General features: G+C 46.3%; 1 protein-coding gene across 1 annotated transcript in view; it reads right to left on the bottom strand.

Annotated features, from left to right (window-relative positions):
- The window catches only part of ZNFX1 (zinc finger NFX1-type containing 1), a 115,329-nt gene that overhangs the window by 50,296 nt on the left and 51,253 nt on the right, over positions 1-13,780 (bottom strand). Inside the window, exons 5-6 of the mRNA XM_078651884.1 lie at positions 9,395-9,543; positions 6,763-6,906 (exon numbers count right to left, since the gene is read on the bottom strand). Coding sequence (XP_078508010.1) covers positions 6,763-6,906; positions 9,395-9,543 — 293 coding nt within the window. The remainder of the gene's footprint in view (positions 1-6,762; positions 6,907-9,394; positions 9,544-13,780) is intronic.

Raw genomic sequence — 13,780 nt, forward strand, 5'->3', positions numbered from 1 at the left:
GTGCTTGCTTCCCTGCCCCCTGGCTGTGCTTGCTCCCCTGGCTGTGCTTGCTTCCCTGCCCCCTGGCGGTGCTTGCTTCCCTGCCCCCTGGCTGCGCTTGCTTCCCTGCCCCCTGGCTGTGCTTCCTTCCCTGCCCCCTGGCTGTGCTTGCTTCCCTGGCTGTGCTTGCTTCCCTGCCCCCTGGCTGTGCTTGCTCCCCTGGCTGTGCTTGCTCCCCTGGCTGTGCCTGCTTCCCTGCCCCCTGGCTGTGCTTGCTTCCCTGCCCCCTGGCTGTGCTTGCTCCCCTGCCCCCTGGCTGTGCTTGCTTCCCTGCCCCCTGGCTGTGCTTGCTTCCCTGCCCCCTGGCTGTGCTTGCTTCCCTGCCTCCTGGCTGTGCTTGCTTCCCTGCCCCCTGGCTGTGCTTGCTTCCCTGCCCCCTGGCTGTGCTTGCTTCCCTGCCCCCTGGCTGTGCTCGCTTCCCTGCCCCCTGGCTGTGCTCGCTTCCCTGCCCCCTGGCTGTGCTTGCTTCCCTGGCTGTGCTTGCTTCCCTGCCCCCTGGCTGTGCTTGCTTCCCTGCCCTCTGGCTGTGCTTGCTTCCCTGCCCCCTGGCTGTGCTTGCTCCCCTGCCCCCTGGCTGTGCTTGCTCCCCTGCCCCCTGGCTGTGCTTGCTCCCCTGCCCCCTGGCTGTGCTTGCTCCCCTGCCCCCTGGCTGTGCTTGCTCCCCTGGCTGTGCTTGCTCCCCTGCCCCCTGGCTGTGCTTGCTCCCCTGGTTGTGCTTGCTTCCCTGCCCCCTGGCTGTGCTTGCTTCCCTGCCCCCTGGCTGTGCTTGCTCCCCTGCCCCCTCACTGTACTTGCTTCCCTGCCCCCTGGCTGTGCTTTCTCCCCTGCCCCCTCGCTGTGCTTGTTCTCCTGCCCCCCTGGCTGTGCTTGCTCCCCTGCCCCCTCGCTGGGCTTGCTCTCCTGTGTGTGTGTATGTGGCTCTGTGTGTATGTGGCTCTGGGTGTGTATGTGGCTCTGGGTGTGCATGTGGCTCTGGGTGTGCATGTGGCTCTGGGTGTGCATGTGGCTCTGGGTGTGCATGTGGCTCTGTGTGTGCATGTGGCTCTGTGTGTGCATGTGGCTCTGTGTGTGCATGTGGCTCTGTGTGTGCAGGGGGCTCTGTGTGTGCAGGGGGCTCTGTGTGTGCAGGGGGCTCTGTGTGTGCAGGGGGCTCTGTGTGTGCAGGGGCTCTGTGTGTGTGAGGGCTCTGTGTGTGTGGGGGGGGCTCTGTGTGTGGGGGGGCTGTGTGTGTGTGGGGGGGGGTTCTGTGTGTGTGTGTGGGGCTCTTTGTGTGTGTGGGGGCTCTGTGTGTGTGTGTGTGTGGCTCTGTGTGGATAGCTGCTTTTTTTGTAGGTGGCTCTATGTGTGGATAGCTTTTTTTGTAGGTGGCTCTATGTGTGGGTGGCTCTGTCTGTGTGAGGGTGGCTCTGTGTAGGTGGCTCTATGTGAATGACACTGTGTGGGTGGCTCTGTATGTGTGTGTGGGTGGCTTTGTGTGTGTGGCTAGGTGTGGGTGGCTCTGTGTGGGTGTAAATGCAATAGGTCATGCATTTGCGAGCGATTAAGCTATTGGCATTGTAAATGACAATGCCATTTATTTAACGATTAAGCTATTGACAATGTAAATGACGATGCCATTTATTTATGATTTTTTTTTAAAAATGTCATGAGCAATGCCAATAGCTCTACCTTTAATAATGCCGAGACCATTGCATTGTAAATGCTTGTTAAATGTTACTTTTATTACAGCGAGGTTTACCTCGTAGTGGGTTCCTCAAAACTTTGTCTGTTGATAAGGGCATATTCATAGAGTGATGATCCTCTTCAGATAGAATAATTGGAATGTTCAGTAGCGTGTACATCTTAGCTCTGATAAGAGTTGAGTTACTGGCTTCTGTGGAGTGTTACATTTTGGGAACAAAATGCTTCAGTGCCTTGATTCTGGAACAGGTACACACACTACACAGTCATCCACAATGTTACAAACATAGCACAAAAGGGAGTCGGTACCTATGCACACACAACAACTAAACATTTGTTTTTCAGGATGATAGTATTCAAAAGGGCGTCCATTCAATAAATTAAACCCACAATGAAAATGTATTGATGCTGCTTAGGAGTTAACATTACTTAGTTTTGGTCAGGGCCGAACTGATTAAAACACACGATCACTATTTTGTTGAGAATGTGGGTTCTGTTTCCTCCCCAGTTTCTCTGTGGGAGGCTTACAAAACTGTCATTCGTGGCCAAGCTCTTTCTTTGATCGGCAGCGTCAAGTGGGCCAACCGTGCTGAGGTGGTTCGTGTCGAGGGTGAAATCACTGCTCTGGAGGGAGACTTGGAATCTGGGGTCACCACGGAGGGGCTGCATCTGCTGGAGTTGAAGCAGTATGAATACAGGGCTCTGGTCACGGATGCTGCTAAGGAAATGGGTAGGGAGCAACAGGGACGTCTGTATGATATGGGTGACAAAGCTGGTATGCTGCTTGCTTGGCTGGATAAAAGGGAGAATGCAAGCCGGGTTGTTCCTGTGATTGTTGCCGCGAATGGAGAAAGTTACACTGACCCTGTTGATATTGTTACATGCTTTGCCGAATACTTCCAGGAAGTGTACTCCCCAGTGTCTGATAGATCCGAACAGGACTCCCACTTGCTTTTACGGGATATTGCACTTCCCCGTTTGTCTGATATTGACAGGGGCGCTTTGGATGTGCTGCCTACTGTGGAGGAGATTGCTGCTGCCGTCCGTTCGGTCCGATCTGGCAAGGCGTCGGGCCCAAATGGACTTCCCATTGAGCTCTACAAACTTCGCCCAGATACGCTAGCCCCGCACTTGCGCTTGATGTTCCTCGAATCTTTTAAGGTGGGTTCCCTCCCCCATGACCAAAGACTGGCCTCTATAGTCGTTATTCACAAGGAAGGAAAACCACGAGATCGCTGTGCCTCTTTTAGACCTATCTCGTTGATTAACGCCGAACCTAAGATCCTGGCCAAAATGCTACCTACGCGTTTGGCTACTGTCATAGGGGACTTGGTTCACCCGGATCAATCCGAATTTATACCGCATCGCAATACGGCGCTTAATCTTCGACGTTTGCATGGCGTCCTAGCGCGAGCTGGGACGTTGCGTGAGCCCGCCATTTTGGCGTCTTTGAACGCCACTATGGCGTTTGATACAATAGAATGGCCGTACTTGTGGGCGGTTCTTGTAAAGTTTGGTTTCGGTCCGGAGTTCATTAAGTGGGTAAAACTGCTATACACTGATCCCATGGCTCAAGTAGTTGTTAATGGTCATGTCTCCGCTCCCTTCACACTTGGCAGGGGTACGCGACAGGGCTGTCCTTTGTCCCCGCTTTTGTTTGCTCTCGCCTTGGAACCACTGGCGGCCTGGTTGAGGTGGGAACCGTCTCTGAGGGGCATTGGATGGAATTCGGAGCTTGAGGACCGTGTGTGTCTCTCTATGCGGATGATATTCTGCTATATCTAACGTCACCTCGAAAATCCCTCATTGTTTTGTTTGATGTCTTGTCATCTTTTCGCAAGAACTCGGGTCTCGTCATTAACTGGTCGAAGTCCTGTATATATGTCCTATCGGGAGACACTCCCCTTCTGCCGCGAGGCTGCCCCATCGCGGTCGCGCAAGACGGATTTACCTATCTAGGCATCTTTATCACTCTGCAGCCTGCTCTGCGTTTTGACCGAAATCTGCTGCCCCCTCTCCAACGCCTCCGGGCAGATGTTATTGCTTGGGGTAAACTGCCTCTCTCCCCTCTGGGAAGGGCAGCATTGTTTAAAATGATGTCACTGCCCCGTTTCCTCTACGTATTGCAGAATACACTTGACATAGTGCCAACTAAATATTTTCGTGAGATTGAGAGCTTGCAGAGGCAATTGGTGTGGGGGGGAAGATCTCGTATTGCTATTGCTAAATTGACAATCCCGTGGTACGATGGTGGTATTGCTCTACCTGATATCCGTCGTTACTATTGGGCGTCCCAATTGGGGGCGATAAATCATTGTATGTACGGCCCTTCACCGAATCCAGCCTTCGAACTGGACAAATGGCTTTTGCCTGGGGGTGATTACTAAAGAGCTCTTTACTCCAGACCTGTTCCCCGGAATGTAACGGGTCCCACCAGGACAGCCGTCCAAGTATGGCGCCATGCCTCAATGGCGTTAGGCTGGACTGATAAATTGACTCGCGCCACTCCACTGTATGCCTCCGATAGGCTCAGGTCTCTTTGGCAATCGAAGGGATTTGATAGATGGGATTTGATAGGTATCAGCAAGGTGAACGACGTATGGGCTGGAGGGAGAATGAAGACGTTTGACGAACTGAAAACTGAATACGGTCTGAATGATCGCGAATTTTTTCGCTATGCCCAGGTCCGTCACGCGGTCCTATCTGTTTTCCCCTCGGGCACGGACATACCGGAAGCGTCCCCACTTGAGGACAGAATACTGGACGGGCACGTCCCGGACAGTACGATTTCGCTTATTTATAAAAAATTGATTAATTCCAGGTCCGATCTCTTGTGTCACCTTAGAGAGAGTTGGACTAGCGACGGACTAGAGCTCGACGATGAAGATTGGCAGGCGGCGATCTCCTCCCCCAAAGAGGTGGCCATCCCGGCGCGCCTCAGATTTGTACAGCTCAAAATCCTTCATAGGGTGTACGTGACTGGTCCCCGCTTGGTACACATGGGCTTTTCTGTTGATGGCCTGTGCCGGCGTGGCGGTGGTCTCGTGGGCACATTCCTACATATAATATGGGAGTGTCCCGAGATAGTGCGATTTTGGTCTCGTGTGCATGAAGTGATGAGTGAGGTTACGGGTGTGCGGTCGGTGCCGGAGGCTAGGAGATGCTTGCTGAATGTATGGGAGCCGAATGACTACAATGTACCGCAGCTCCGATGGGTGACCCTGGGTAATATGATCGCCAAGAGGGATATTGCCCAATTATGGGGTGCTCAGGGACCGCCCAGGGTTCGGCAATGGAAACAAAACATGGATTGGTGCATGTTCAGGGAAAAAACTGTGTATATTTCTCGAGGTACGCCCCGTAAATGGGGGAAGATATGGACTCAATGGAACTCTTACCGTGGCGATATATGTACCCCCCCTCTCCCGGAATTGGATATCGAACTGACGTCCCCACAACCCAATGATTCCTCCACTTGATGCTATACATTGAACCGTTGAACTGCTGTTGCTCCCACTGCCCCCCCCCGAAATTCCTTACTGAGATATTGTATGATCACTTGTACACTCTCCCCACTCCTCCCACATGATGCAACCCTGTAAAGAAATGATGTCGTCTTATTTCTCTTTGTTCCTTGCAAAGTTGTTTGTGTTCTTTAAAATTAATAAAATGTTTTAAAAAAAAAAAACATTACTTAGTTTTACCTTTGCACAAATTAGATTGTTTGTTTTCATCTGCAAGCTTGATAAGCAAAAGAAAGCCACCGAACTTTTTTAGGAGTACTGTTCTGAGATGCTCTTTTGGAACTTAGCCGATCACTCATTTTTCAGAAATCTGGGCTACCATCTCTAGCCAGTTCTCCCAGACTGCTTCCCAATGAAAGCAATAGCACATCATATATCCTACTTAGGACTCATAAATCAATCTTTGTAGTCACCTTTCTTGCGCATTAGGGTCACTGGTTGTCCACTATCCCCACAGTAAGCCCTCTAACCACAGAAGTTCACTAGTTTAAATAGTCGTCTGCTGTGTTGCTTTGCCAAACTAAGGCAGCACAGCAGGATTTAATGATGAGTGGATCAGCATCTGTGTAGAACATTACCCAAATTCCTGATCACCAGATGGCTTCCCCTGGCTGCTGATGATCTGGAAATCATCGCGCAATTGGGGAGGGAGTGCTTAATAGGTTTTCAATGTAGCCCTTCAGCGGCCATGTAGGTACAACATGGGCCAGATGTAGGTCGCCCAATACCGGTCGGTAACGGCCGAAATTACCGAATTTCGGCCGTTACCGACCAGTATTGGGCTTTTTAGATGTAGGTGGCATTTTTGTAGGATTCGGTATTTTACCGAATCGGTAATTTAAGGATTCGGTAAAATATCGAATTCTTAACATACCGATTCGGTAAATTACCGAATCCAGGATGTAGGGAGCACTCAAGTTAGTGAACTCCTCAGTTAAGGATTCGTTATTTACCACCAACTACAAGTTGGTGGTAAATAATGAAAACCTTGGAAAAAGCATTTTTTTGGCTTTTCCAACAGTGCCATGTTGCAGACATACATGCCCTTAGGGCATGTATGTCTGCAACATGTGCACCCATACACAATTGAGGGGTGCAACAGGGTGTCAAAGTAACACCCTGCCACCCTTCAATGTTTTCCCCCTTTTACCGAATCTGTATTTACCGGTAATTGACATTCATTCCTATGGGCCTCCAGGTCCATAGGAATGAATGGCAATTACCGAATCGGTAAATACCGAATTTTACAGATTCGGTAAAATTTACCCAAAAATTACCTACATACTATTTACCTATTCGTAAATACCGAATCGGTATGATTCGGTATTTAAGAATAGGTAAATAGTATTTACCTACATCTGGCCCTCAGTCCTTTGTCTATGTTTGTGGCAGTCCCGAGTTTTTCCTTCTGAAAATCTGGTCACCCTAACAAGTCTACAATTCCACAGCACTTCCTAAAGCTGGTATTCTAATGGCACATGGTAATAGCTAAGGTACAAATAATGAGATTTACACTTACCAGGCCATTAATCAGACTGTCCCAGTGAACAGGCTCAATGTGCTTCTCCAGATACCTCTCATGCATCACCCCAAGCATTGTGCACTCCAAGTGCTGGCTGCCCTCCTGCAGTTTCTGCTCGGATTGCTTCAACTGTGAGCTGATCTGTTCGGGGAGACATGAAGAGAGACAGAGACCCTTACAGTATCTGCAAGAACTCAAGCAGGAATCTCACCTCTTAGAGCATTACCAAGACCCTGTTTGCTCCACTGCGCTCATCCACCATGTGCTGCGCTTTCTGCATTACTGGGTGTTCATCAGGGACCTTTACAAGGCTGTGCCACCTCTCCCTCTCTATTAGAGCAGATTAATCAGCCATGGAAAGACTTGCAGTTTGGCAGCGTGGCAGGAGATGGCCTTGGTCCAAGACCAGAACAAAGAACGTAGTGATACGGAAATGGCCTTCAAACAATATGTGCAGATCCAAGCAGTATGTCTGGGATGGAATGCTGAGGTTTGCACAGACTGGCGGGCACAGTGTGGGCAAGGAAGGAAACACTGCATCATGGGAGAGAACTGGTGCAAGCTCACGTTATGGAAGGGTTCTTTAAAGCCGGTCTTGAAAGGTTTTTTAGCATATCCCCATTTAGAATAATGTAGTTATCTTAAAAATCTGGCATGGATCCGGCCCTCCAGGACCGACTTTGTAGAACCCTGCAATATGGCATCGACTTATGTTCCCATGTGACCAGCAGTCTTAGATCAGAGGACAAAAGCCAAATGAAGCTGCAAGAAATGATGCTCATGATACAGACTGGTTGTGTAAAAGCCAGCCCAAAATCTGGATATGTCTATAGCCAGAGTCTGAAAAGGGTGCCACAAGTCTGTAAAAGAAAGGAGGAAATGAACAAGGACAATGTAGTTCCCTGAAAAGACAGTGAGGTAGTCAAAAGACAGCACAGAAGTAGAACAGTTTCCAGAAAAGAGAGTGTGTCCGGTCTACTGTAGTCATAGGGCACAGATGTAATTATATTTCTTCTTTCCTGGTGATAAGCAGGAATAATGGCATCCTTCACCTGGATTTACATGCAAATGTTTGCTTTAAGAAAAAGAAGCAGATAAAGTCAGAGGCGTGCGTGGATCCCTTTTTGGTGTTGGCTGTAGTTTTAATAACACAATACCACAAATGATATTGCAAGAGGCACTGGCTGCCGCTGATGTTATCACACCAGGGCACAGCATGGAGATGCCTCCCGTTGTATAAAGGAGGGTAAAGATTACATTTTACATTCCTGATTACTTCAACCTCTCTAACAACCCCTGAACACATCTGTCAGAAAATGTAGCATCAAGTTGGCATGGCACACGGCAGAAGCCAGTTCCTGGAGATGTGGTCATATAATTCATGGCACGCGCCACTTACAGTAATATACAGACCTGGAGATTCATCCGTCTGACAGTGAGCACGTACAAGGGTCGAAAAGTTGCTCCATGACCACAGAGCACCACACAGTCATTCGCAGACTTTCCTTTTAAAAAATTGCTGCTTTTAGGGTTGGTAGTTTAAGTGGTTGAACTGACAAGCCAAGAAACAATTGAAGATCACTTCTTGCAAAGCCTAGGCTTCACAAAATGAGGGGTTTCGTGCGGGCAAAGAATGAAATGCAAACGTACAAAAGTGTGTTGCGAGTCACAATTGTCATTGTTCCCCCCAAGGCCCACAATGCCCATCTTTGTGAATCACAAAGCAAAGAGGCGAAGAATGAGGTGGAAAAAAAAGGTACCACTTTCTTTGCGACTTAAGTCTTGGCCTGCTTGTAATAAGAGAATAATTTACATGTTTTTATGTGGACATTATACTTTGTAAATGCTATATATACCCATAATGAAGCACAGCCTGACAGCACTCATTTGTTAAAGAGTTTGGCTCTTGGGGTGTTTTTCACTTGTACTAGAACTGGAACATTATTTAGTGTTTGATCTGTGCTGTGATTTTGCCGGAATTCCTGCTAATGTCATTTGTTGTGAGGGTTAGTGACAACTACCTTTTAGTGAATAAATGTTAGGTCCCTTGGAGCCACCACCCTCCAAAGAAAGCTCGAGGCTGTCTAGACTGGTTGAGCTTGTAATTGGCACTGTCTGGTTGCTTATTGGTGTACGTATTTTGTGTTTTTTACAAGGGTTACAACAGGAGTATAAACATCAAAGGAAGGCTGGTGGTACAGTGTGATCGAAAGTGGTCTGAAAAAGGAGGCAGGAGCAAAAGATAAAGGGTAAAACACGAAAAGAGGGAAGTAAAATGGGAGTAAGGAGAGGGGGGTGAAAGGGGGAACAAGGGGAAAAGCAAGTGGGAAGAAAATAGAGGCTAGAAAGTGAAGGACATGAACAGGAATAATAAAAGCCCAAAAGAGTTGGATGAAATGAAAGAACAAACAAAATAGGAAATAGAAAGCAAAGTCAACTTGGTGTGAAATTAAAAGGAAGAAAAATGGAACCAGAAACAAATAAGCAGGAATTAAGAACAGAGCCTGGGGGAAAGCAAATGGGTTCAAGAACAAGATAATAATGAGAGATGCTGAAAACTAGGTCAGTTTCCTGCGCTCCAGGCTGAATACTAGATTACAGAGCACAGCATGCATCTTTGAAAACCTACATCCATGAAAGCTCTCCGCAAGTGCTGTGGCAGGTTCCGGCGGAAATCCCTGCAGCTTCTCAGCTCCCTCAGGGTGAACTTCTTCAGGATCTCGCTGCTGCTTCGCCCGCCAACGCGCACGATCCCCTTGGACAAAAAGGAGTGGATTCCTAGAAGATATAGAATATTTTTCATGGTTGAAAGCAATTAAAAGCTGCACTTCACCCTCTTCAGTACTATTGCCACGGTCCACTATCAAAATGGAGTCAAATATGGCTCACCCCTTTGCAGTCTTTTCAGAATGATCAAGGACCGACTGGTCATTGGGCACTCACCTGCGCAAGCTTGTTGGACCCCAGTGGGCAGTGTAGCAAGCTCATGATATTTTCAGGGGTAGAAAATCTGGAACATAAATTTACCCTATCGCTCAGAGATGATTCCGTTTACAGATGTGCCATTTAAAAGTACTTCCTTCCTCCATCTCCCGCATACAGACACCCCAACATGTTAATGCAAGACAATGGATCATTTTTGAGCAATAGGTATTAGTTTTTAATCTCTGGCTGGAGCTAGCAAGTATAATAATCACTTTTTGGGGGGAAAGGGACTTTTGCCTAACACAAATGGGGTTCTCTTCAAAGATGAGGACCTATCTCTGTCTGCCAAGTCAGTAGTTTAGCATACGATGCAAAGGCTTTTCAGATTAGGGCTTTTCTGATTACATTTTTATTAATCACTTAGCATAGAGCACATCGATGAAAGAAAAGAAGAAAATACGTATCTGAAATTAAACTGTTTTAAACTTTAGAAAATCTCAAAACACAAATTAGGCTTTCTTCACTCTTTAAAACTAGCTTTTGAAATTTTCACATAGCCTTTGAGCCCTCTCAAATATACATTTCTAACCGGCCAGAAAACACTTGAAATCTAGAAAACATATACCAAAATATAGAAAGCAATATCAATACCTAACCATGCGATCTACAATGGAATTGTGTGCTGGCCATTGTTCTTTGGAGTGATATAGGGTGCTACAATGGTTGGACCAAATAACTGACAAATATCAGCCAAGAGAAAGACAAGCATTGGCAATGCCAATAAGCCTGGCTTGAACGTGATAAAGTATGGCATTGCAATCTTTTACAATTATATATCAGCATAGGGAAAATATTATGGGGTTTGGGAAACATGATCAAGCCTGTACGGGTGGCTTGCCTCACTTCTGATGCACAAGAGGATTTGTGCTGCGATACAAAAACACAGCCCTAGAAGCTGGGTGCAAGAGGGTGGGGAGTGGAGGGCTTAAGCATCTGGACTTCAGATGTGATGTAACAGAGACACATGTTTGAAATATAATTTGCTACGGCTGCCTTTCAATGTCATAGCACTGCAGCGAGTTCATGTTGCCAAACTTGATGCCAGTCATTCTATTGACCCCCGACGTGTAACTGACTGAGTCAGCCAAGCTAGGATTCGACACGCCCGCCCATAGATCTCAACTAAAATTTGCAACAATCCTCGATTCACTGAGCGATGTAACTCACAAAAACAGGGAAATACTGAAGGGATAAGTTGTGTGATATCTTGCCATGTTTCTTCATCTCCTACAGCAACAACTAAAAGATTTGTGAAATAGCAGCAAAAACTGTGGCTGCAGGAAGAGGTGAGGGGTAGTTAGTCTCTTGACAAAGCCTGGGTCAGTCTATCTTGAAGGGTGAAGAGTTGCTGCCTTAACACAAGGAACAGCTTCTAAGGCTGCAGAATCAGAGCCCTTGTTAAGTTCTTCTGACGTGTGCCGGTCATGGGAGATGGAACTATTCAAACAACAAGTTCTCTAAAATGCCTTAAAGTTCCTTCAAACCACTTGAACACATTGGTCTACATTCCTAATCTAACAGATATCATAGAGCATGCAAGTTTCTGAGGCACAGTAGGTTTTAAAATCTAATTCCTACATTAACATCTGGTAGTGCAGTCTTAGGGTAGAGAAAATGCAAAGTCCCAGAATGCAAAGTAAAATCCTGGGTTCGATGAGTTACTTGTTTATCGACATCACACATTTGAAACCTGAGAAGTGACTCGTTGTTTTGTAGCAATTGAGTTCAAAATATTACTCCATTTTGGGAGATCAGGGTTCCCCACAGGTGATGGCTAGAAATGTGGCTTCAAAAATAAATACTTTATTCCTGGTATCGACATTACAGTCCCTAATCATTGCTGGTGGGACATCCAAAGTCCCTTGTGTACATCCAACAGGATTTTGAAGAGGTAAATGCTGGTGTCCAGGTTTTTGTTTTAATTTTCTATCTAGGGTGGCGGCTATCACTTGGGACAACTCATGGCTTCGATTTACCGCCATTTATAACTTCCAGCCTGTGCGGACAACAACTAAATAACATTCTTTTTTAAACAATGTTGTTTGGACTCTTGTATCGTCATACGTTCTACACCACAGAAACTTTTCTGGTTTACCCAAAAGCGTGTGAAGATGATGTGGTCTTTGTGGATGCATGTGTTTTGATACCAGTGCACATGTGTATGCTAGTTTCATATGTTGTTGCATGCTTTTGAGGCAGCCATTTCTCAGGTGGCCCAATGAAGAATCAAAAGTTAGGTCATATCGCACAATACATTGCATGTGTACACTTTCTCTCACTTATCATGACATGAAAAATAATTCTAACATTTCAGTTAGTGAAACAGCACAGGGGTCTCTATTAATGTTGACAGAACGGATGAATGTGGCATGATACAGATATCCATATGTAACCCTTCACTTAAACACCACAATTAAGTTCATTTGTGGAGCATAAAAAAAAAAGTTTTTCAGTTTGTGAAAAGCCAAGTAATAAGTGGTGAAATGAAGATCACCAAGAAGAATGTTCCAAAGAGAGGCTTCTAAATAGAAGTTTGACCTGCCACGATGGACCACAAGACCTTCACCAGCTGTTCTACCGGGGATGAAGCAGAAGGATGCATGGCAAATCTAATATTATTTTTATAATGGTCATGTCAAAAGGTTACATCTCTCAACTAAAGTTTCGTTTTTGGGTGGCACAGAACACACAGTTCATATGTTTCACACACTCTCAATGCCCAACGCACAATCCTAGTACTGCTGACATAGCTAATATGCCAAAAGATATTTAACAACTTACACAGAAATCATGCAGTTCCAGCACCTCAAAACACAATGGTGAAACGCAAAACAATGCTTATGTTTAGAAAGCAGTGGTATGGTCAGTAAATAATTCTGAAGCCACTGCATGCGATTAGTGTGCCCCTTATTTTGTAATAGCCAATGTGCAGACACACCCTAAGTTCTTTGTGTCCAAACCATAGTCTTTAAACCATAATTCTGAAGATGCACCCTACAGACTAGTTTGATGATACAATATTAATTCTGATTAACCCAGCACTAAAGTCCTGATGTCTGTGCACACTCCTGAAGTCTGTGCACACATTCATGATGTACAAACACCAACATCTGTTGCCTAAACCGCACACACATACACTTATGATTCCTCGACACACAAGGTAGAACTCAGCATATAACTGACCAGACACAAAATCTCCATGCCCAATTGTGAAACCACAAAACATGTATCCTTTATGTTGAATCTCACACCCATGTAGCCATCACTCACTCCCGCTTACATATTTATTAGCTAGTATCTTGATAAAGTGCAACATGACCCCAACACAAGGTGGAGGAGCACTTTAAAATCATAATAGCAGTAATACAATGTACAGTCAGAAATCATGCAATTTACAGTACAGTAGTACATGTTGGGGAGACACTGAAAAAGTAGTTTGGAAAGTATAAGTTCAGGGATTGGTTGTAGCTCATGCATGTTTTTCTAGAAACTGCGGTTTAAGGGCTCATTTGAAGGGAGGGATTGAACACAAACACACAACTCTAAGGCCCTTGCACACGCTCCTGAAACTCTAAGACATACTCCTGTAACTAGATACACACCATGGCCATAAAGAAGCCAGATGCGAAAAACACGCTTCCTATGCCCTAGCATCCACTCCCACTGCCTCAACAAAAACTCTGATGGCATCAGCACACATTCCCTTTGTTCCAATAACACAACTCTGATACCACCTACACACACTATGGACTTCCCAACACACTTATTACTAATGCCCTCACACATATAAAGGACATACCAAACACACCTTGGTGCTCAGACACAAACCCAATACCACAACACACCCCCAATGCCCACCCCACAACCCCCATCACAAATGCGGATATCGCAACACACTGCTGACCGTACCAATACTCACTCCAACACTCTAAGTAGAATCATGGGAAACCCACCCTGCATGCATCAATCAACATGACTTGATCCCACAATCCATTTTCCCAGTCACTTTAGCACAGCATATACAACAGTC

This window comes from Lissotriton helveticus, chromosome 7 (genome assembly GCF_964261635.1).
Source record: "Lissotriton helveticus chromosome 7, aLisHel1.1, whole genome shotgun sequence".
NCBI lineage: Eukaryota > Metazoa > Chordata > Amphibia > Caudata > Salamandridae > Lissotriton > Lissotriton helveticus.